The following is a 25,256-nucleotide window of genomic DNA, read 5'->3' as shown; positions in this document are numbered from 1 at the left end:
TGCTTATCCATTGTTAATTCCACAGACACACAGAATCACAAGAGCTGGATTGGGTCTTGAAAGTCATTTGGCCCAATTTGTCCCAAATTGGATGCCCTGGGGTGGGGTTGAGGGAAGGTGACAGAGCTCCCTGGGGGAGGGGTGGGGATGGGGGAGTGGCAGAGGGAGGGGCCCTTCTAGCCAGCTCAGGTAGAGGGGAGATCCAATGCTAGAAAGTCTGAAATCGTCTAGTCCGACTCCTTCACTTTGCCAAATGAGGAAACTGAGACCCAGGGCAAGGGAAGTGACTTGCTCATGGTCTCATCATGGGAAAATTAAAGGGCTGAAGGACTCTAGGATAAGGACTCTAGACTCCTGCTTTTACCTTGCAAAGGTGTCAGATAACTGCCTACAGGTCCTTGAAAGGCACAAGGAGTAGAAAGGAGATGTGGGAGGAGAGTCAGTAACGTCAGAGGAAATGCTGGTGGGTGCAACATCCGAGTACTTGGGCGCAGACTGAGAGGCCTCTCTCCAGAACCTTAGTGCTGGGGTAGCGTTTCCGGGCGGAAGGGCGAAGGAAGGACCGGAAGCTCCGTGAGACGCCGGGAAAGGGCCGGACTTTCTTGGAGCGGGCACTGATCGAACTGGAGGGAGCTGGGGAAAAGTCTGGGCCTGGGCCCGGGACTGGGGCCGGGGCCGGGGCCGGGGCCGGGATTACGGGTTCCCGTGGGCCGGGGGAGCGGGGTCCTGGGGCAGTGGCGGCCGCGGCCGGAGGCGAGCGGGCGGATGGGGCACAGGAGGCGAAAGCCCGCTCTGGGCCGGGCTCAGGCGCTTCAGGGGGAACTGGGGCCGGGACCACTTCAGCCTCAGGGGCTGGAGCCGGGGCTGGGGCTTCCTCCATGTTCGCCGGGTTGCAGGATCTGGGGGTAGCCAACGGTGAGGACCTGAAGGAGACACTGACCAACTGCACCGAGCCCCTCAAAGCCATCGAACAGTTCCAGGTGCGGGATCCCCAGGCCCCCTAGTATCTGCCTCTAAGAATCGGTCGATTCTCTTTTCCCTCTCAAACTCAGAGTTCAGAATGAAGGATCTCCGAGGTGTAAAAACTCGAGGCTCTGTCATCTAGCCCAACCTGTACTCAAATTCTCAGTACAACATAACTTGACATGACCACCCAGCCTTTGTGCCCGAAGACCCTTAATGAGGAGGAACCCACTGCCTCCCAAGGCCACCCATGCCACAATTTAGACAGTTTTTGTTAGGAACTTTTTTCCTTACATCAAGCCTGAATCTGCTTCACTTCCATCAATTACTTTTAGTTCTGCCTTCTGGGTCCAAGAATAACATCTGATTTCTAGTAGATGATACCTTTTCTGATACTTGAAGATGGTTATCATGACCCTTTTAAATCTTCTCCATTCTGAACATCTTCAGGGACTCCAGCCAACTTAAATGTATTTTATCCAGCCCTCTCATGATTTTGGTTGCTCAATGGATGCTTTTCCAGTTTATTAATCCCCTTTCTTAAATGTGCTCCAAACTGGATGCATTATTTCAGATTGTAGGCTGTCCAGTGCAGAGCATGATGCTATTGTCAGTTCCCTCCTTTGGAATACTGATTTTTAAGGTAGCCTAAGATTAAATTTCTAATATTGAGCTTACAAATACAGTAAAACCCTTAGATCTTTTTCACATGTACACAAAGGGCAGGTAATGAAGGATGAGTTTAAAAAAAAAAAGCTTGGCACATGAAGTAAGAATAATAATAATAAGCTTCAGGATTGAGAAATTTTATAGATATCAAAAAGTTTTTGTTTTAGCTATATTGGACAAAAAAGGAAGATCAAAGAAGGGTAAGAATGCTGCTTAGGATAGTGAAAATAGTTTAGAAAAGGCAGAACTATTCCACGTTTTTTTCCCTTTCGGTCTGCCAAGGACTTTTGGATTGGGAACAACAAAAAACAAAAATGTTTCCTAGGGAGTCGAAACTTGATATGAATAGGGAGATGGTAAGAAAGAACCAAGTTGCCTTTGTTCAAAGCATCAGGCCTAAATGGAGTACAATTCTAGGGCACTTAACTGATAAATATGATCATTAAGTCATTGTCAGTGGTCTATATAAGGTCATGGAGAAAGGGAAAAATGTGGGACTGGTTATGAACAAATGTCCCAATTTAAAAAATAGTTTAATTTCCAGATAAACAATGAGAGCTGAGGAAAATTTTATTTAACTTTTTTTTCCACAGAGTAAAGGGAGCATGGGGCCCAGAAATGCAGCACATAAAGCAAAAAGCTGTTTAATAAAAGAGATGTGTAGGTTGTGAGGTAGATAGCGTGCTGGGCTTAGAATCCGGAAGATCTGGATTTAAATGCTGACCTTAGGCAATTCACTTAACTTCTCTGGGCTTCAGTTTCCTTATTTTGCAAGTAAGGAGATTGAACTAGATGTCCTCACCACCAGGTCCCGATCCATATGATCTCCATATGATCTGTGATCAAGTCCCACAGAGCTAGAGGTTTGGTTTTCAAATTACTCTTAAGCCTTTGGTAGTGAAGGGTGGGGTAATAAGGTCTTTTCCTTTGTGGATAGTACAACTGAGTGGCCTTGGGTACTGAATTTAGGTACTAGTTACTTCACTTGTTTTCTTTTTTATTAACTTTTACTTTATATCTTAGTAATAACACTAAGACAGAAGGGTAAGGACTAGCCAAAAGAAGTTAAGTGACTTTCCTAGATTCACACAGCTAGTAGGTGCCTTTAGACCAGACTTGAATCCAGGCCTTCCTGACTCCAGACCTGACATTCTTTACTGTGCCACCTAGTTTTTCCTCACAAGTGTGCCTCAATTTTTCCAGTCAGGTTCCCACACTCTCCCCCCTCCCCACCCCCCAAAAAAAAGAAAAGTTGAGTATTTTGTCAGAGTTCAAAAGGAACCATCTAGTCCAATACTATCATTTGGCTAAACTGAATCCCAGAAAGGAGAGGCAATTTTAAGATCTCTCAGTGAATTCTAGTGAAGAATCACAACAGGATATTTGTTCAATAAATGAATGAATGAAAGCATTCATTAAGGGTCTGTCTATATTTAACCTCATGCTCAAGTTTAGAGTTCTGAGATAGACAATAGGAGTCCTGGATTCAAATTCCGGCTTTATTACTGTTACTGTGTGATATGTGGTTAAGTCACTTCCTCTCCTTTGGTTTGAGTAAATTTAAGGGCTTGGACTAGATCTCTGAAGAATTTGGAAATAAAACAAGAGGGAGAATGAATTTTCTGTGTGAGTTTGACTTTGTTCCCTATCTGTAAGGAAAGGTGGGTTAATGATAATTAGAGTGAAATTGTAAGAGTTACCATCTGGCCTATATTTTGAGGGATGACTATCATAGTACATTTTACATATTAGTAAAGCATTTTAAATTTTATAAAGCACTTGATGTACATTATTTTCTCATTTAATCCTCACAACAATGAGATAGCTTAATTTTACAGATGAAACAAATTCAGAGAGATTATAGCTTGCCCGTAGTTACACAGCTAGTCAACTCAGAAGGCAGGATTTGAACCCAGATCTTACTCCAAGTCTAGTAGATTGTTGCTGATGATTTGGGTTATTCAACAACTGAAAAGATTTGGGAAATAACTGTACTCAAAAGACTTTGTACATGGTTCATATTGGGTAGAATTAAATGTGCTTGTTTCTCCACTTTTTTTGTACCTCCTCTATATGATGAATTTTATTTAACACCAAACTTGAACCTTTGCTTTCTAGACAGAGAATGGTGTCCTTCTGCCATCATTGCAGTCTGCTCTGCCCTTCTTGGACCTACATGGGACACCTCGCCTTGAGTTCCACCAGTCAGTTTTTGATGAGCTGAGGGACAAATTGTTGGAGAGAGTGTCTGCCATTGCTACTGAAGGAAAGGTTGAGGAAAGGTAAAAATCTTAAAGAACCATGCAGGGGATATCTGTCTTTAAAGTTATTTAATTGCCATTACTATTGAACTGACTATAAACATAAAAACTCTTCTGGCTACCTGTGGCAGTGGATAACTATACTTCCTGACTACAAATTCTTATTATAGTTAACAACAGTCTGAATGGGGACATAGGGAGCAATACTCATTTTCTCAGTCTTAACATGTGGTTTTACTTCTTTGCCCTTTCTGGTGCATGTTAAACTAAACTAGCCACAAGAATGAGGATGAGAATATTTTATTTATAACATGTAAAAGCAACAATTATTTTTTAAAATGTTGAGTTCCAAATTTCCTCCCTCCCTACTATCCTTCCCCTCTCCTTGAGAAGACAAGCAATTTAATATCAATTATGCATGTGAAGTTCTGCAAAACACTTCCTTATTAGCCATGTTGAAAAAGAAAACATAGACCCTCCCCCCAAAGAAAAAGGTTTTAAAAGTATATTTCAATCTACTTTCAGAATAGATGAGTCTGTTATAATTGTCACCTCTATATTTCTAGGTACAAGAAGCTAGAAGATCTCTTGGAGAAGAGTTTTTCCCTGGTGAAAATGCCTTCCCTCCAGCCAGTGGTGATGTGTGTAATGAAACACTTGCCAAAGGTAAAAGTGCATAGTATACTTGAGATCCATAGTAGTCACTTAATGCTAGCTGACTGACAGATCATCCCACTATTTCCAGTCTTGGGATGTTGGCTGTTGGCTGTTATAGTGCAGGTTCAATTTCTCCCTTAGTTTATCTTGATTTGCTCTGGGAGAACACTTATGGTAGTCTGGCTCAAAGAATGCCTTGTTTTTACCACCTCTTAAAAGTAATGAGGTGGTTCAGTGGATTGGCCTAGAGATGAAAGGTCCTAGGTTCAAATCTGGCCTCTGCTACTTCCCAGCTGTGTGACCCTGGACAAGCCACTTAACTCCCATTGCCTAGTCCTTATTTTTCTTCTGCCTTAGAACCAATATGTGGTATTGATTCTAAGATGGAAAGTAAGGGTTTAAAAAAAAGTAATGAGGAAGTATTCTTGTATTTCCTTTGAAAGATAAATTATAGCTTTTCCCCCCTTCTGTATTCTCTTCAACAGCTAGAAATTTGGTCTTTGTAATTCTAATGGAAAAAAAAAAACCAAACTATTTTAAGAAGTTGCTTGATTTTTAGTTAAGAAATGTCAAAATGAGGGTTGTTGTTACTGTTACCATTATTTTACACTCTGCATTGCACAGGTATATATCTTACGTTTTAGAAGGGAAATTGGCAATCACCTTTGGAGATTAATTATTATATCAACTGAATGGTTGTTTTCATGTTCACTTCTTCTTTTTGCAGGTTCCTGAAAAGAAATTGAAGCTGGTGATGGCTGACAAGGAGTTGTATCGGGCATGTGCTGTGGAAGTAAAACGGCAGATTTGGCAGGATAACCAAGCTCTGTTTGGTGATGAAGTTTCTCCGCTGCTTAAACAGTACATCTTAGAGAAGGAGAACATTCTGTTCAGCAATGAAGTATCCGTCCTACACAACTTCTTTAGTCCTTCTCCTAAAACAAGACGTCAGGGGGAGGTGAGGACCAAAGGAAAATGTTGTTTACACTATCATTCCTCACCCTGTTTCTCTGCTTATGCCATTCTTCCTGTCTCCTGCTGTCATCTATCAACTTAAATGCCCAGAGAGTTTTTTTCTTGTACCTTATTCCTAGATTGATTGGTGGTAATGTGACAATGGATAATCATAAAGCTTTTTAACATACTCCTCCTTCAGGTAACAGATGTGATTCTTAACTAGGAATTTGATTTGATTTAAAGGAGTGAATCTAATTGTGAGAATTTCAGGCTCCATAATGAGCACTGGCAAAAGGGCAGGGCAGTGGCACAACCCAACTAGACATGCTCCTGAGAAAATCCCATGGAACATGTGAACAGATCTCTTTAAAGTCTAGAGAAGCACCACATCCAGAATGTGGGAGGCAGTGGATTCACCCATGGTACTCAGATGTGGACAGGGCAGTTCTGGAGGAGCATGTTCAGTGCTGGTGCCACTTAATAGGAAAGAGCATTAATAAGCTGAAGACTTTTCAGAGGAAAGGAAGAGGATGATAAGGGGGTAGCAAGACCTCAGGAAGTTCAGTCAAAGGAGCTAGGGATGTTTATTCTGACAAAAAAAAATGATATATGGAGAACATGGTAGCCCAAGGATTTTTGAAGATCAAGTGAAATGATAATTGTAACATATCTGGCATACATTAGGCACCATATAAATGCTAGCTATGATTGCTGTTATTATAAAAACTGGATTAGTTCAGAGGAGTTAGAGCTGGGAGAGGCAGATTGGAGAGTCCATCAACTCCTCTGAGCTTTATGCCTTCCACATTGCAGGGGTTAGAGACATCGTGTTTCTGTGATTTTGAAAACCTACATAAAATTTTTTGGCTCTCCCTTCATACCAGAAAAGTTTGGATTTTTTTCTTTTTTTTTTATGGGGTGTTTACAGTAAAATAAATTATATATATTTATTATGTTAAAAGATAAAATATATTCATATTACATAATATTATATATATATAGTATGCATTGTTTAGATAAACTTTTTCTGTTATCTGCAGCTTTTGCAAAACACCCCCAAAACTTCCCATTTAATTTCTTTTGCCAATTTATAATATATCAAAACCTTGATGGGGAAAGTTGAGATGTGGAAAAGATACTTTTATTCTTAAGCATTTGAAGACCTGTCATAAGGCAAAGAAGTTAGACTTGTTTTTCCCCAATTTATAGGGTGGAATTAAAAATAGCTGTGTAGAGGCAGATTTTGGCTCTTTGGTTTTTGTTTTCAAATTAAAATTTTTTTCAATTAAAAAGCATTTATTTTCTCTCTACTTCTTTTACCATATGGAAAAAAAAGAAAGAAAAACAAAGTCTAATGTCAGACATTTTCTAATTCCCCACCCCCCCAACCCCCTTTTCCTCTGCCCTTAAGGAACTTGCATTTTTCTGGAGTTTAAACTGAATCTTTTTCTTCAAGTAAAAACCCTCTGCTGATGTAGATAAAGCATTGTTGCCAGATATTTTGCCAAGATGGCTGCCAGAAGAGAAGATGTAGGCAGTGTTTGGTGTTGGAGGATGTGGTTTTGGGGCTGGAGAAAGGGAAGGAGCTGGAATCAAAGTAATCACCCCTAGATCCTCCCTTCATAGGAGGTAAGGTCCAGAGGACCTAGAAATATGGTTACAAAATTACCTTTGGGAAGTTACTTCACTTCTCTGGGCCTCAGGTTCTCCTGTGTAAAATGAATGATTTGGACAAGATACTTTCTACATTTTAGGCTTCTGTGCTACCCGCAGACAAGGTCATACCCTTCATCTTGTCATTTACCTGCAAGCATTCCACTTCTCTGTCATGAACTCTGAACTTCCTGTAAGATCATGGCCTTTTGTTATTCCATCATTCTCCCTCTCTTAAAACCAGTAACCCTGTGCTTCCTCCTCATTCTGGCCTCTTCTCAGTTCTTTCTTGGACTCACCCTGGACCAGATACACATTTTTCCCTTCCTTCTCCTGATCTCTTATAAGGTGAATCAATTCAACTCTGCATTGTCATCCATACCAGTGTTGTTAGACTCAAATAGACACAGATCCCTGCTCTTCATCTTTGTTGAATTCTCATTTATTTTGTTAAACATTTCCCAATTACATTTTAATTTCCTATGAGTTTGACACTTGTATTCTACACTTTAGGCCTTTGCCCAAGTACCTTGTGGCCTCACTATGTGACCAGTCCATTTCTTTTTTTGGTCATGCCCTTGATAGACCCCTTGGTAATGAGCTGCAATCTGCTTAACCCTACACCACATTTTTTGTGTCCTTCAGATCACTTCTAAATTACATAGGCATTTTTTCACAGTAGTAAAATTAATCCATAAAAACCAAAACAACCATTTTGTTGTTGTTTCATTGAGTGATTCAAACTTAATGTGTTACAGACACTTGCTTACACATTTGTCATATGGACTATTCATTCAGGGGTAGAGACATCATATCATTTTATAAACATAATGAAATTGAGATTAGAGTAGTATGAGATATCTGAGGGTAGCCTGGAGGCCTGTGTGATGCCTCCTCTACATTGGAATAATTCTTCTTGGTAAGTAAACAAACACAGGTAGGCTCCCTACTGTTGGTTGCATATTATATTGAGCAATGTCAATGTGATTTCTTTTAGATTAATAAATCATTTCTTTTCTTTTGAATGGACTTCGGTCTTAGGTAGTACAGAAACTGACACAAATGATTGGGAAGAATGTGAAACTCTATGACATGGTGTTGCAGTTCCTTCGGACCTTATTTCTTCGGACAAGAAATGTCCATTACTGTACCTTGAGGGCTGAGCTGCTAATGTCATTACATGACCTGGACATCAGTGATATTTGTATGGTTGATCCCTGCCATAAGGTACCAAATATGAACACTATAGGACCTATCAGTTTTAGATGAATACATTAGCACAAGCCACATGCAGCCTTTTAGGCAATTGGTAGTCCTAATCACATGACCCTAAACAGGAAAGTGCTGATATCGTCACAGACTAGATCATGACATCTACCTTTTCTGTTTCTGAATTATCAAGTCAATAAGACTTTCCCTAGAATATTGAACTTTTATAGCTTCTGGGGCCTCTGTTTGTAGTCTAATACTTAGCTTACTAATTATGGTAAGCTAATTAACATTGATGAGAAACAAAATCCAATTGGGAACCACCATTTTAGCCTTTGAATTTGCCCTAAAGTATTGAACTTGAAAAATAATTATGAAGAGTTTATTGCTAAGATGACAATAGATATGAATGATAGTTACTAGGAAGTATTAAAACTGACCTTAATACTGCCCAAGCCAAGCCCCTGCACAGGAAACAGGGGTCGGGGTTGTAGAGAAGGAGGGCCCATTGCTCTTAGAATTCTGTTCATTTTAAAAGAAGCAAGGTGTCCCAGAGCCCTTCCTGACATTTCTCCTTGAGACTCTAGAATTTAAATGTCCCTGTATTAGAAATGAGGGGCAGTTGGGTAGCTCGGTAGATTGAGAGCCAGGCCTAGAGACAGGAGGTCCTAGGTTCAAATCTGGCCTCAGTCACTTCCCAGCTGTGTGACCCTGGGCAAGTCACTTAACCCCCATTGCCTAGCCCTTACCACTCTTCTGCCTTAGAACTAATACACAGTATTGATTCTAAGGTGAAAGTTAAGGGTTTAAAAAAAAAGAGAGAAATGAGTAAAACTATAAAATATGTGTCCATAGGTTTCACCTCTCAAAACTATATATTTCCTAGAAAAGTAAGAAGTGTGGGGCACAGGCCCATCTTTCTGATGACATCAGGTCTGTCTTTATGTATAAAATGATACTCTAGAGTGTAATGAAGAAAATGGGTCATTCCTGCTCTGGAGGAAAGGAGTCAACTGAAGACCCTCCAAACTTCTTTGTTTTGGATTATATTTTAATGTATTATTTATTTTTTTAAGCATCTATGATCTCTTCCATTGCTACCCCCATCTCCTCATCAGTTAAACAATAAAAGAAAAATGAAAAATAAAACCCTCACAGCAAATTGGGTACAGTCCAGGAAAATAAATTCCTTCATTGACCTTGGCTAAAAATATATGTTCATATTTTTATAGACCCTCAGAGCTAACTGAGCTTGCCTTCAGTTTCTCTAACTAGAATTTTGCCTAAGATGGTCAGATAAGCATTTTTGTTGTTACTTTATTGATCTTTGTTTTTTTTATGCTTCAGTTATTTCCCTATTTATTAATTCCTGTCCTCTAATTAAACCTGCCCTTGTCACTAAAAAAAAAAATTTTTAAACATAACACACTGGTACATCTACCTAGTCTGACAGGGTTTATCAATCATATTCTGTATCTGGAGTCCCCATTCTCTTTACTGATAGGAGAGAGCTGTGTTTTACCATCAGTTCTTTGACTCCTTGCAAGGGTATAATTAGAATTTGCTCCTCAGGATTCTAAATCCCAGCCTCCTATGTTCCTTTTCATGTTATGTACTAATGTAGGAAAGATATAAGTTGTGTGTAGCTCTGCCCTCTCGTTCTCTTTTTGCTGGATCACGGTTTGAGGAGGTTGGGTGAGTGCTAGGCAGGTGAATTTTACTCACGTGTTATTTTCTTAGGCTTTCATACCTTTTGTTCTTTTATTTCTTCTACTTCAAGTGATTATTAATAAACTTTATAAAATATAATACTTGGAGTTATTGGATATTAATATTAATTTAAATCTTACACCAGGAAGGATTATTTCATCCTATATACATGTACATCCAGTGCCTAGTGCAGGGTTGGCATACAATAAGTGCTTAATAATTGCTTTTTAATTCATTGGATTGAGATTGGATATTAAGCTTAATCAGTTTTGACTTAGAACTGATACTTCAGTTCACCTATTGAAGGAGATTAAAGTCCTATTCTTTTCCCAATTGTCTTAAAATTTCAAAGCTAGTTCTATAAAATCATGTATCAGTCTTTTATGTTTATTGAATACAACATTCAGAGCATCAACTAATCAATCTTTGGAAAAAATGCCATTTTTTTGGGTTGCTCACAGTATTTATGTTTAAGATTTGATTCAGATGGTAGGAAAAAGGAGCCTTGTGAATCTTGGCTACACGTAGAGAGGCCTGTATATAACCCTGTAATTAGAAGATACATATTTGAGTTTGTCCCTGTGGCTTATTCAACGTACAGTTCACCTGGTGTCTTGATGCCTGCATTCGAGAAAAATTTGTTGATAATAAGAGAGCTCGGGAGCTGCAGGGATTCCTGGATGGAGTGAAGAAAGGTCAAGAGCAAGTGCTGGGGTAAGTGGGCTTGTCTCAGGCACATATAGTACAAACAGCATGGTACAGTGGGGAGGAATGATGAATTTGAAGCCAGAGGACCTCAGTTTGAATTATAACTTTGCTTTATTCTACTGTGTCGAGGCCTACTAGGACTCAATTTCCTTGTCTATAAATTAAAGGGTTGAACTAGATGACATCTGAGATTCCTTCCAAATCTGATCTATGACTCTTTCAACCTTTGCTTTCCTTATAATAGCCTTTTAAGTACATTACTCCTTCTTTCCCCCACCATTCTCTAGCATATTGTCATTCTTAGTTAGTAAATTTATTCATGAGGTTTTATCTTAGTCATCACTTCCTTTTAAACAGACCTTGCTTCCTTTTTAGAGTATTTATGTGCCTGAGTCTAGATCTAAGGAGTGGATTTTGAACTTTATTGTGATAATTAGGGAGTTTGAGTCCAATTATGTTGTAATTCTTTGTCTTTTGCCCATTTTTATGGTCTTGTAAAGGGAATTTTTATAAGGCATTTTCCATGGCATTGTTCAGTACTCTTTTAAATAGGGTGTCCCTTGTGGGACGATGTTTGAAAATGTGCACTTAACTTTTATGAATTCTTCATATCATAATTATTGGAAGGATTCAAAATTAGAGATACCTGATTTTTATCCAACTTCAATCCTGGGTGAGGCTTTTAGAACAGAGCTTGACTTAATAGGTGATCAATTTAAGGAGGAAAAATAATTTTTTTATCTCAAAGATTATTTGTTCAAATCTGGCCTCAGATACTAGATGTGTGACCCTGGGCAAGTCACTTACCTTCAGTTGTTTAGCCCTTACTACTCTTCTGCCTTGGAACCAATGCACAGTATTGACTCCAAGATGGAAGGTAAGGACTAAAGGGGAAAAAATAGTATTTGCATCAATAGTAGACTATACCTATTAAGATTTTTAAAAATTAGGAACAGAGCTGGTTTGTTTGTTTTTTTAAACCCCTACCTTCCATCTTGGAGTCAATACTGTGCATTGGCTGCAAGGCAGAAGAGTGGTAAGGGCTAGGCAATGGGGGTTAAGTGACTTGCCCAGGTCACACAGCTGGGAAGTGTCTGAGGCCAGATTTGAACCTAGGACCTCCTGTCTCTAGGCCTGGCTTTAATCCACTGAGTTACCCAGCTGCCCCCACAGCTGAGTTTTTTTAAAGGACAATCTAGTTTTTCTGTCCAGAAATAATACTTCTAGATGGTATGGACAGATTTATTTACTTGAAGCCCAGGCTGTAGGTTTTAGATGAATGGTTCTGGGAAAACAGTGTGATGTAGTGGAAATATCAATTAGCTACAAGTCAGGAGATTTGTGTTCTGGTCTCAGTTCTGCAGTTAATTAGCTGTGTAGATCTTTGACAGATCACTTTCTCTTTTGGGGTTTCTCAATGCCTTTTATAAAATGAAGGGAGTTCATCTAGAAAGACAGCAAACACACAGGCCAACTCAGACCAGATTATAATATAATTGAGTCTAGCCTCAGACATTTCCTAGCTTTGTGACCCTGGGCAAAACTCTTGACCCTAGTTGCCTTGACCTTTCCACTCTTTTGCCTTGGTATCAATAGTTGGTTTTTATAATTGGGAAGTATTTAGCAAAAGAACTGAAAACACAATATACAGTTAACATGTGATTTTCTGAGTTAATTTGTGCCTATAGGGATCCTTATATTCAGTTTTATGGCCTTTGCTTCTCTTTGAGTTTGACCCCACTTGCTAAAGGACTAACTTTCTAAGTCCTTCTTCTCCTGGGGCTATTATGAGCATTGATTAAAAACAGAGTAATGCTTAAGGAAATGAATAGGTTAATTGTTAATTCTATGTGGGAATATAAATTTATCACTTGTTCCTTTCAGTGATTTGTCTATGATTCTGTGTGATCCCTTTGCGATTAATACCTTGTCCTTGAGCACCATAAGACACCTGCAAGAACTGGTGGGTCAGGAAACCTTACCCAGGGTGAGTGGCAGAAACTGATGAGGATATAACCGGATTTAGATTGCTCTTGTTATGAGAATCAAGCTAGCTGATAATGGCTCATTAGAAGCTGGTTGCAAATGCCAAAAGAGTATTGGGGAGATGTTTTAAGCATATACTTTGTATGACCACCATAGTGGCTTAATAAAAACCTATGTATAAAAAGAAAAAATCTTTGCAAATTTCTCTGATGAAGGTCTCATTTCAAAGATATCTAGGAAACTGATTCAAATTTAAAAGAATAAGAGCCGTATGCCAATTGATAGTCAAAAGATATGAACAAGCCGTTTTTAGAAGTTGAAAGCTAGGCTATCAAAAGCCATATGAAAAAATACTCTAATCACTAATAATTAGAGAAATGCAAATTAAAACAAGTTTGAGGTTCTACTTCCCACCCATCAGATTGACAAAGATGACCAAAAAAGGAAAATGACAAATGCTGGAGGCCCTTTGAGAAAATAGGTACATTAATTCACTCTTGGTCTATGAACTGGGCCAGACATTCTGGATAGCAGTTCATAACAATGCCCAGAAAGCTATTAAACTTTGCATACCCTTTGATCTAACAATACTATTACTAATTCCATACCCCAAAGATAATTAAAAAAGGAGGAAATTAAAAATCCTTACAGTGACTCTTTTTGTGGTATGGTAGTAAAGAACTGGAAACTCAGGGTCTACCCATCCATTGGAGAATTGGTGAACAAATTCTTGTATATAAATTTGATATAATGCCATTATTTATATAAGAAATGATAGACAACTTGTATGAACCAATGCAGAAGGAAGTGAGTAGAACCGATAGGACACATTTATACCATAACAATAATCTAAACATATATTACTTTTGGAAGACTCATGAACTCTGATCCACCTAGGGATCAATCACGATTCCAGAGAACTCATGATAAAACATGCTGCCTACCTCTTTGACAGGATTTAGTATCGATTGAGTCATATATACTTTTGGATATGTCTAGCCTGGGAATTTTGCTTGGCAATATGTATTTATTACAGGGGCTTTGTTTTTCTTTCTCTTTCAATTGAGGGCTGGTAGGAGAGAGAGAGGATTTTGTTTACTTTTTTAAAAAGGTTATTTAAAAAAGAAAAGCTCTTGTAGAAGGAATCCTCTTTACTGAAAAATGGGGAATATATTTCCCTCTCAGTTTTCTGAAGTCATTGTATTGATTAGAGTTTGTATGTCTTTCATAGTTATTTTCAGTGTATAATCAATAGAAGCTGTTTTCTTGGTTCTGTGAAACTGATACTTTTAGCAATAATTGAAAATAATCTAGTTTCTTGTAAAATGCACTAGTTAAAGGTTATAAAAAATAGAATGGGAGCAGTAAAAATTTTTTTTTTCTGAATTTACAGGAAAGTCCTGATCTGCTGTTACTGTTAAGAATGCTCTCCCTGGGACAGGGGGCTTGGGACATGATTGACAGTCAGGTCTTCAAGGAGCCAAAGATGGTAATTTCTCTGAATTTAAAAGTTATCTTAATCTTCTCTTTAGTTAAGGGAGGGGTGTGATAGAACACTGCTGAGATTTAGGAGACTTGGGTTCTAGTCCCAGCTCTCTCTAGGTATATGACCTAGAACAAGTCATTTCCCTTTTCTGAGACTCAGTTTCTTCATCTCTATGATGGCAGTGGAGAGGGTGGTCTTAGAGTAGAATCACATGATCTCTAAGGACTCTTGTAGCTGTAACATTTTTAGGTTAATTCTGTGACTAGCCTAATAATTGGACTCATGTGGGACAACTCTGCCTTTGGAAATTTATTTCTCTGACTCAGAGGACAGAACTTAGGGTAATGGACTGAAGTTGCAGAAACAGACTTTGGCTCAATATAAGAAGCAAATTCCTAACTATTAGAATTATCCGAAAGTGGAATGAGTTACTTCCTGAAGGGAGTAAATTTCCCATCACTGACAGCTTTGTGTAGATTCTGGCAGACCACTTGTAAGGTAGATTTCTATTTAGGTGTGGATGGGAGTAGATGACTGCCTTGGGCCTTTCCATTACTCTTTGACTTTGTACTATGATTACTAAGTGTCCAGGCATTTATTTGTAGAGGAAGCTGTCTTGCTAAGGAATACAGAAGATAATTGCTAAATGGTTAATCCTTTGAAGGACTTCATCAGACAAAATCATTTTTTTTAAACACTTACCTTTCATTTGACTAAGTAGCAGTTCCAAGATTTGGCTATCTATCCACTGAACCACCTAGCTAGTATTCTTTTTTTTTTTAATTGAAAAATTTTTAATTAATTTAGACTGTTTTTCCATGGTTATATGATTTATGTTCTTTCCCTCCCATTCTCCCCCTCCAATGCACAATTCTACTGTGTTTTACATATATCATTGATTAAGACCTATTTCCCTATTACTGATAATTGTACCAGGGTGATTGTTTAGATTCTACATCCCCAATTATATCCCCATGGAACCATGTGATCAAGGAAATATTTTTCTTTTGTGTTTCTACTCCCACAGTTCTTTCTCTGGCTGTGGATAGTGTTCTTTCTCCTAAGTCCCTCAGAATTGTCCTGGGTCATTGCATTTGCTGCCTAGCTAGTATTCTTAAAGTATATAATTTCTTAGTGCTACCAGTGAACATTCATGCTGAGGACAGCTTTATTTGAGGACAGTTTGGAAATTTTGAAGCCCCCTGTATTAAAACACAACATTTCATCAAAAGATAAGCCCTGACCCATTTGTTCTAAAATGAAAGTTACACTTGAGCCCATTATCTTCTTGGCTTTTCTGCCAGCATAAACAAATACCTGGAAATTGGACTGATATAGTAATAAGAAATGACAATTACATTATATTATGAGCATTTTTATAACATAATTTTGCATTTTAAAGTTATTTTGAATATTTTTGTAATTCTCATGAACCCTGTAAATAGAAGCTGGTTCTGTCCTCATTTACAAGATGAGAAAACTGAAGTCCTGAGAAATTAATTACCTAAGGTCGCAGAGTATGTTGCTGACAAAGCGAGGAATTGAGCTCTTAATTACTTAGTTTCGATTTTGCTGCTGAGCTGCTTACCTATGACTGACCACATAGTAATATTTGTTCCTTTGAATGTCTCATACATAAAATTCCATTTTGGGTGATATCAGGGGAAATTGTACATAAAAGAGACAGCTATATGGCACAGTGGATAGAGAGCCAGGCACGGAGTTGGAAAGACCTAGGTTCAGATTGTGCCTCAGATACTTCCCAGCTGTGTGTGATCCTAGGCAAGTCACTTAATCCCATTTGTCTAGCCCTTGCCTTTTGTCTTAGAGTTATCATTAAGGAGAAAATAAATGTTTTGTTTTTTAAAAAGCTTAAACAAGCATGAATCAGTTTTATTTTGTAAAATGAACATCTCTGTTAACTTTAATCTTAACCACGCATTGAATGTCTTTATTGAGCATTTATTTATTTAAACTCCTGTCTTCTGCCTTAGAGTCAATACTAGGTATTGGTTCCAAGGCAGAAAAGTGGTGAGAGGTCTGTGTGAAGGGGTTTAAGTGACTTGCCCAGGGTCACACAGCTGGGAAGTGACTGAGGCCAGATTTGAACCTAGGCCTGGCTGTAGGCCTGGCTTTTAATCCACTGAGCTACCCAGCTGCCCCATATTGAGCACTTATTCAATGCCTTGTGTTATGCTGTGGTGGATTCAAAGATGAATAGGTCTCTGCCCTGCTCCCATAGTTCACATTCTCATTGGGGTTTACTATTCTCACAAAATAATTAGAGAATAATAGAGAAAGAAATTCTCCTGTGCCTAAGTATATGGTTCTAGAATAAGGAACTTTAGGAATATAGAAAAGGGAAAATTGTAGTAGACTGTAGTATTCTGGGAAGTCTTCTTAGAGTAAATGTAGCTTGTCCATTCAGGACAAGTAGAATTTGAGTGGGAATGGAATAAAGGGAAGGACATTCTAGATAGGTAATAGGGGATAATCAAGGTACTGGGTGGGAAACTAACCTGAGTAGATGGTAGGATAAAGGGGGAGGGCGAACATTTGGGGAAAAAAGGACTGAATGGGATTATGGAAGGCCTTCAATGACTGGTTGGGGAATTTGTAGTTGAATGAGATTTTGTTATATGTCACTTGGGCTGAAAAGGACCTTTTCCTTTTCTTTTCCAGGAAGCAGAGCTGATCACTAGGTTTTTGCCAATGCTTATGTCTTTTGTGGTGGATGATTATACTTTCAATGTAGATCAGAAACTACCAACAGAAGAGAAGGCACCAGTCACATACCCTAATACCCTTCCTGAAAGCTTTACCAAGTATGTCAACAATGTTGAAAAGAACATCTGCACAAAATAATGCAAAGTCTTAGAAAATGAATCTTATAAATAGTCCATCCTTTAAGCCATTGTAAAAAAAAAAAATCCAGCCTTTTGAAAATATACTTAAAGATAAGAGGGGAAGAAAGTTATTTTTTTTTTTGTGGGTTCTAGATGGAACATGTTATAGTGATTAAATTCCCTAGTCCTAAAGACTTACCAATGCTGTTAATTCAGAAAATCTTGTCAGAAATCACAGAATCTCTGTAACCAATAATAATATACTATATTATATGTATAATATGTGATGGTTCATTGGGTACCATTGTGGACAGATGAGCTGTTGCTATATTGATGTTGTGCTCTCTTGGTTGGTATCAGATTCTTGCAGGAGCACAGGATGGCCTGTGAAATGGGGCTTTATTATGTCCTTCACATAACAAAGCAAAGGAATAAAAATGCTTTTCTCCGACTTCTTCCTGGATTAGGTGAGTCTTGCCTCATTCACTTTTTCTTATCAAAATGTTATGGATGAGGACAAAAAGGGATTTGGATTAGAGATTGGTTTCAAAGGGCCCTAATGTAAGGTACATTTTAGGACAGAGAATAGCATATTATGAAGAACAAGTGACATTTATATTGGTGTAGTGAAAAGAGAACTGTGAACTTGGAATCGGGAAACCCCTAATGTTTGCTAATAAGAACATAGGGTCTCAGTTTCCAAATCTGAAAAATTATAATGATTATGATACCTGTAGTACTTACCTTATCCAGTTCTTTTGAGGATCAGATGAGATAATGTAAACTGCTCTGTAAACCATAAAGTACAAATAAACACGTTATTTTTTTTTAAACCCTTACCTTCTTTCTTACTAACTTTCTTACTTCTAAGACAAAAGAATGGCAATGACTAGGCAATTGGGGTTGAGTGATTTTTTCACGGTCACACAGCTAGGAAGTGTCTGAGGTCACATTTGAACTCAGGACCTCTTGTCTCCAATCCTGGCTCTCAATCCACTATGCCACCTAATTGCCTTAGTTAATATAATAAGATAGGATTTCCTCACGACAACCTTGTAATAGCAACATAAAGGTTATTATCTCCTATTTTACATAAGATTGAAACAGGCTCAGAGTGTTTGTGACTTGCCCAAGGTCATATAATAGTAAGTGGTAGAACCAGGACTTGAAACCATCTCTTTTAATTGTTAAGTTCAGTGCTCTTTCCACTCTACTCTTTTGTGGAAAGAAGTCTCAAGGAGAGAAGAGTATGAGGCCTTAACTCCTAGCAGCAGGTGCAAAAGTTGTCCTTGGAGTCTTGGTTTTTGGTTTGTGGAGTCACAAGGAACGAGGGAAGAGAATCTATTCTACAAGCTTTTGGCACTGGTGTCAGAAATTGTAGGTACCACAATTGATTCTCTGGTGCTAGCTTTTCTACACAAGGCAAGGCAGCAGGCATTTATCTTCTTGCCAAACACTCCTGACACTAATACAAGCAAAAAGAAAGACAGTCTAATGAGGGGAGAATATAGCTGAATATATATATATACCAAATATAGCTGAAAGAGGGATGATAGGGTAGGAAGAAAAGTGTCCAGGTTGGTGTAGAGGTCTATAAAGTCTGAAGCAGGACCAGAAAGGAAATGAAGATTAGCCAGCCTAAAACATTCTGGACAGGTGAATCTTCTAGGTGAGAAGTCCACAGGAGTAGATGGATATTTTAGGAAGTCTCAGGCATTGAATTGAGGCACATTTCAAAGTCTGGAAGGTCAGAAGCAGAACCAGGAGGGGAAGTAGAAGTAATTCACCATAATTTTAAAGACTTTTTCTGGGGTGGGGGAAAGTAGATGCTGTGCAATCTAGATAACTTTCCTCTTGTTACAGAATAATTATTAAGAATTAGTCTCCTCATACATATTTTTGGATTTGGCCAATATAGGTATTTGTTTTGCTTGACCTTACATATTTATTATAAAGGTTTTCTTCTTTCAGTGGAGAAGGATATTATGGGAATAGGAGAATGATTAATGATAAGAAGGGTTGTGAAAAACAAAGACAAAAAAGAGGCTTATTATAGCAGTGTTTTGTTTTTTTTAAACCCTTACCTTCTGTCTCAGAATCAATACTATGTATTGGTTCCAAGGCAGAAGAGTGGTAAGGGCTAGGCACTCAGCCAGGGTCACATAGCTGGTAAGTCTCTGAGGCCAGATTTGAAGCTAGGACCTCCCATCTCTAGGCCTGACTCTCAATCCACTCAGCTACCTAGCTGCCCCTGAAGTTTGTTGTTTTTTTTAATGAACAGAAGGAAGTCTAGAAGGAAACAGACTAAAAAGATACTTTCAAAAGTTATGTGTTAAATTTATTATGTACTTAAAAGAAAAAGTAAACTGTATAAACTAGATTGTCAATTTCATGTGTAATCCTCCTTTTTTGTTCTACTTTGCATGCAGAAGTATTTATTTTATTTGATGTTTGTTAAGTTCAGAATTTTAAAAATAAAATTTATTTTTTATAGAAATTGATTTCTTGAAGACACTGGTTAGTTAACCCTCCATTACTATTGCAGTGGAGACATTTGGAGACCTGGCCTTCAGTGATATATTCCTTCACCTGCTTACTGGGAACCTTACTCTGCTGGCAGATGAATTTGCTGTGGAAGAATTTTGTACCAGTCTATTTGATGGATTCTTCCTCACCTGCCTTTCAAGGTAACTTACTTGTAGAGGTGTCTATATAATTAAATTAGTCTCTAATAATAAAAATATTATATTTTAAGAGGTTTATTAAGGATTATTAGAAATCAAGGAATAAAGAAAATACAAAATAAGAAAACCACATGCCTAGGGCCGATTAACCCATTCAAAGCTTACTTACTACATCTTGCAAATGGCCAAGCAGAGAGAGTGTGAGCATAGAAGAGGTCCTATGGTCGAGGTAGGGGCTACCAGCAGTTTAAATACTAATTGTGATCTCGACCAGGTGGGGACTCAGGTGAGATTATAGGGAATTTGGGGAAGTACCAAGGACTTCTGGGGATTGGAGTTTAGGGTTCAAATCTCCATTTTTACAGTATCTAAAATGGACTATATGGGAATCTCTTCTGGGATAGCACTTTTCTTGAGGTATTAGATTAGAAAACATTAGACTAGCCAGTCTTGTTGAAACATACCCTTCATATTTGCCAGAGTGTGAGGAGCAAGAGATTTCTGAATAGAGAAAGGTGCTACAGATGGAAGAGGCTCCTGTGTTAGGTAGCACAAATTTTACTTCCATTCTTCATTTTCCTGAAAAGCTAGTAAATCTACCTTCACTTTCTTGGATCCCTGCCTAGTTCAGCCACCTATTCCATCCTGTGGGAAGGAAAATGATACTTGTTTCTTTTTTATCTAGAAAGGAAAATGTACACCGCCATGTTCTCAGGCTACTGATTCACCTTCATCACAAAGTGGCCCCTACTAAATTGGAGTCCCTCCAAAAAACTTTGGAACCTTCCAGTCAGGTGAGCTTGTTGGTTAGCCCTTTGTCGATTATGTTTTTAAAAGCCAGAAGAAAAGTGCTTTTAGACCTGAAATTCAAATCCTGTCCCCAGGCTCCTGCTAAGCAGAGAAAAATCTGCTCTATTTAGATAGCAGCTTCTGAAGTGTAATTACTTTCAGGTTTTAATTATATCTTAAACACATCTCAGTAGTCTATGTTAAAACACTTGGGTAATAATAAGACTTAGTGTTTTTGGTAGTAACAACCTAAAAACAAAAGTATGACTTTCATCTTCTTTTTCTGCAGAGTGGGGAGGCTGTGAAGGATCTTTATAATCAGCTTGGTGAAAAACTGGAACACCTGGAACATTGTAAACCCAGTCCAGCCCAGGTGGTAGAAGCTCCTGCTTTAGAGCTTCCTCTTTCTGCTGTCCCAACCCCTGCAGCGCTTTGAGGTGCTTTGATCCTTTGATTCTGTGGTTAGGGTGCCTGATGACATCTAGCTTTCCATAGCTCTTAAGGGGAATGTTTTCCATTCACACCATGAAGAATCTCCTAAGGACTTTACATTGAATGCTCAAGTTTTGTTAGTGTTACAAAATCTGTGCAGTTAACAGATCCTAGCTTCATCAGGACCAGTGGTAAGGGTCTGAAGATAGTGTGTACCTGCCCATGGTTTATCCAAGAGATTTCCTTCTCATTGGGGAATGCTTTTAAATCTGGAAGAGAAGAATAGCTCAACTTTCTTAAACTGAGTTATTCAGAGAAGTCATGGTGGGTTCAGTGGAGTGAGTGTCCAGAATGAAAAAACAAAATGACACAGGCTCTCCAAGAACCTTGGTTAGATAAGAATGGAATAATCCTGTAGTCCAAGCGTGGCAGATTGGAATCATTGGTTTAAAATTTTATTCGTTATTCCATCTCTAGCCTGCTATATAACCTTTACATAGGCAACCTCTGTGCCTTAGTTTCTCCATCTGTGAGATGAAGATGATAATGCTTGCCTCTTTAGAACTAGGTGATTCTTTAGTGACTGATGGATTTAGAGAGTCTTTTTGAAACTTTTTTTTAATCCTGGGGAAGCCTCTGAGATCAAGAGGAAAGTATGTTGAGGATTTCTTCCCCCAGCCCACCCTAGTTTTAATGTTGCTGCTGGATTCCTTGAATTGGATCATAGGACATGAAGATACTTTCATTTTTCAGACCTCTTTAGACCTTGGCCTTCATGTTATTTTATACCTTCAGCCTGAGAAAAAGTTTCTGGTTTTTGTGGGGTTTTTTTTGAGACTTGGTCTCTCTGTCTCACCCAGGCTGTAATTCCAGCAGCCACTCACAGACCTGACCTTGCTGCTGATGGAAGAGAAATTTTGATCTGCTGTTTCCAAAATGGGCTGGTTTACCACTCCTCAGGCAGCCCTGTGGCTCTCTCCTTCCACGGACTTATATCAGTGCCAGCCTTAGTGCAGGTACCCATCTTCCCGCAGCTCAGAACTCTGGAACTCAAGTGATCCATCAGCCTCAGCCTCCACAGTAGGTGGATATATGGGTGTGCCATGACACCCAGCCTCTCAGAAGTTTTATGTGTTTTCTTATGTTCTTAAGTGACTTGGAAAACTTCTTGGTTCTTGTTTTGCTTTGTTGGTTTTTTATTACCATAATAAAGGTACAGTAGTTATATGGTGAAAAGACAGTTTCTGTTTTAAGCAAGAAGAGAACCATGGGTTCACCTGGTGATCTCCATCTTGGAGGTATCAGAATTGAGCCTTGGTCACCTCAATTAATGAAAGAGGAATTAGATATGTAGGGCTCATTAAAAGGACTTCACTGAGAAGTGTAAGCTGCCTCCTGAATCTCCAGGTTGGCAACTGTGGGACCTGACACAAAGGAATGGGACTATTTCAGTCTGGTTCTTCAAGTCAATGACGGGGCTTCTGAATTCACAGTATAATCCAACCACATTCGTTTGGGTGGGGGAAGAGGGGGTAATATGCCTTGAATTAGTGAACATCCAAATTGTACCTACTGTCAAAGCAGTATCCTGGTACTTTCCAGTAAATAATGGAACCTGTGCTAAATTTTGAGGCATTGTTAAGTGGAATTACTGAGATGATCATTAGGAAATTATTTACATAAAAATGAGTGCTTCTAAAATAATTGAAAACAATTTGTTCTCAATTAGGTTGGTCACCTCTCTCTCTGTCCCTACCAAACAATTTTTTTGACCCCAATAATTTGCTCAGCAAGTTTTTCAAATGTTGTACAAATCTATGTAAAATAGACTTCATTTCAGGACCAGCCATCCCAAACTGAAAAGTACTAAGGCCTGAACAATTGAAGTTATGTGCTTGTCAGCCTCCACAGTCATGACAGCGATTCTGCTGCCAGCTGTATCTCTAAGAACAGCCTCACCCAAAGCTTCTTACCAGGCCTATGTGTAAAGAAAAGCTGAGAATCTCAGTGCCTGGGTAGCTGATCGGGCCCCTGTAGCCACAGGGTGTGTCAGAGGAGCCATAGCAGAGAGACAACGAGTAAGGGGACTGCCCCCAGAGAATGGGGTAGGACAGCGGCTGTGCTAGGCAGAGTTCTCTGATGTGGGTCAGCTGCTTCAGGATGTTGGGCATTCCCAGCAGCAGCCCCTCTGCTCCTCTCACATTTCAGATTCAGACACTGTCAAAACCTCTCAGTTTTAGGCCTCCTCTAGCGTTATGGATTCTATGCCATCACTTTTTTTTTTTAACAACTCTTACTCTCTGTCTTAGAATTAATATTAAGTATTAGTTCTAAGAAGATCAGTAAGGGCTAGGCAATTGGGGTGAAATGACTTGCCCAAGGTCACAGAGCTAGGAAGTATCTGAGACCAGGTGTGAACCCAGGTCTGGTGCTTATCCACTGTGCTACCTAGTTGCCCCTTCTTCAGCCACTTTACCAAGGTCCAAGTTCCAGAAAGAGAGAAAGACTGGGCCTTTGATTTTGTGATAGAGGGAACATCAGATGAGGAAATGCTCTCTACAAGGGCAGGTCCTCCCCTTCTCTGAAACTTCTAGTCTTAGAGACACCTTAGAGTCACCTTAAGAGGTTCAGTAACTTGTCCAGGGCCACACAGCCAGTGTATGTCAGAGATGAGACTTGAATCCAGGTCTTCCTGGCTTTGTGGTGAGCACTATCTACAATCCGACATTGCCTCTAGAGTTCCAAATAAATAAAATAAAAGTTGAAATGTTCATTCTCTCACAGTTGTGTAAATGGACATTTATAGGACATTGATTTTATCTTAAAACTATATTACTTTATAGATCTTGTTTTGTCCAGGTGCCTGCTGTTAGTAAATAAGGGCTTCTCCTAATATTCAGAGCCATTTTTCTGAGGGGAAAATGACTAATTTGAATTTTTTCATTTATGGAGATGAAAATGGCTTTAATACATAACCCAGAGAAAATGTTTTTCTTAGGCCAAATAATCACATCAGACAGGAAAGCCAGATGGTTTAAGGGAAAGAAGACTGGACCAGTTTCTGGGTGACTTACTACTTCTCTGTGTGATCTTTAGTCATATCCCTCTAGTGCTCTGGCCTCAGTTTCCTTTGCTATAAAATGAAGTTGAGTTGGGTGATTTTGAAGAGCCTTTCCAGTGTGAACATTTTATGACTTCAAGAGTTTGAGCTGGAGAGTTTGACTATGGAAAGCAGAAATTTAAAAAAAAAAAGTCCACCCCTGGACTGTAGCTTGCATCTTGTAGTTAAATGCTGTCATTTCAAGTCTGCTTGTTTGTATAAGTACACAAGTGCTGGCATGTGCATGTGTGTGAAGTCTTTCTTGGCTGCTACAATTAGCACTGATTATTAATAGTTCCCTCTAGACTACCTGGATCTATATTATTATTATTTTTTAAAACTCTTACCTTCTGCCTCAGTATCAGTTCTAAGGCAGAAGAGCAGCAAGACTAGGCATTTGGGATTAGTGACTTGCACAAGGGTAAATAGCTAGAAAGTCTCTGAGACTAGACCTGCACCCAGGTCCTTTCAACTTCAGGCCACCGTGCTACTTAGCTGCCCCTTGTGTATTTTATTTTTCAAGAGAGCCAAAGATTCTAATTCCTAAGTTCCTAAAAAGGCAAACTATCAGAGAGAGCCTTACTTAGTTCTTCCTCAAATGATTGTGAAAAAAAAAATTTGTGAACATTGAGATAATTCACTTTAAAAATTTTAATTGCTTTTAATTTTTTAAGTGCTTTTGTTAAAAAAAAAACAAAAACAGCACATTAAAAAAAAAAACATATCCAAAGCCTTGGTTTGAACAATTAGTACATTGTCATCCAATATAGATAATGGCTGCCTCCTAAGGAGGTGAGTACCTATCATTAGAAATTATTCAGCCAAAGCCTGAATTCCTACTTCACCAGACATTAAAGCTAGCTAACCTTTTTTCTCCTAATCCTTGCCTTTTATCTTAGAATCAATACTTTATTGGTTTGAAGGCAGAAGAGTAAGGGCAAGGTCATGGGGTAACTTGCCCAGCCAGGAAGTGTCTGAGGCCAGATTTGAGCTCAGGACTTCCCTTCTCTGGACCTGACTCTATCCATTGAGCCACCTGTCTGCCCCCCTTAACTATTAAGTCAGATGTCGTCTGGACAAAGCATGTTTCCTGGATGGGAAGCTTGACTGAGGATTCCTGTATCCAAGGTGGAAGGAGCCTGGTCT

General features: G+C 38.9%; 1 protein-coding gene across 1 annotated transcript; it reads left to right on the top strand.

The window, feature by feature from the left end:
* Nucleotides 1-542: 542 nt before the first annotated feature.
* Nucleotides 543-22,246, top strand: NELFB (negative elongation factor complex member B). The gene is made up of 14 exons (XM_001366951.5): nt 543-980; nt 3,751-3,914; nt 4,460-4,559; nt 5,278-5,508; nt 8,202-8,387; nt 10,681-10,793; nt 12,672-12,774; nt 14,167-14,262; nt 16,942-17,084; nt 17,466-17,572; nt 19,651-19,792; nt 20,475-20,583; nt 20,868-21,015; nt 21,871-22,246. Exons 1-13 carry the CDS (start codon nt 879-881, stop codon nt 21,012-21,014), a joined length of 1,743 nt encoding a protein of 580 aa, XP_001366988.1. The 5' UTR covers nt 543-878; the 3' UTR covers nt 21,015; nt 21,871-22,246.
* Nucleotides 22,247-25,256: the final 3,010 nt, after the last annotated feature.

The sequence above is a fragment of the Monodelphis domestica genome, chromosome 1 (assembly GCF_027887165.1).
Source record: "Monodelphis domestica isolate mMonDom1 chromosome 1, mMonDom1.pri, whole genome shotgun sequence".
In the NCBI taxonomy this organism is placed as follows: Eukaryota; Metazoa; Chordata; class Mammalia; order Didelphimorphia; family Didelphidae; genus Monodelphis; species Monodelphis domestica.
This window is presented reverse-complemented; position numbering and strand designations above follow the sequence as displayed.

Bases quoted from the DNA above. Each gene is read 5' to 3' on its own strand.
- NELFB (XM_001366951.5), top strand. From the start codon at position 879: ATGTTCGCCGGGTTGCAGGATCTGGGGGTAGCCAACGGTGAGGACCTG. The intron at 4,560-5,277 runs GTAAAAGTGCAT...TTCTTTTTGCAG, and splicing joins TAATGAAACACTTGCCAAAG to GTTCCTGAAAAGAAATTGAA. The intron at 12,775-14,166 runs GTGAGTGGCAGA...CTGAATTTACAG, and splicing joins GTCAGGAAACCTTACCCAGG to GAAAGTCCTGATCTGCTGTT.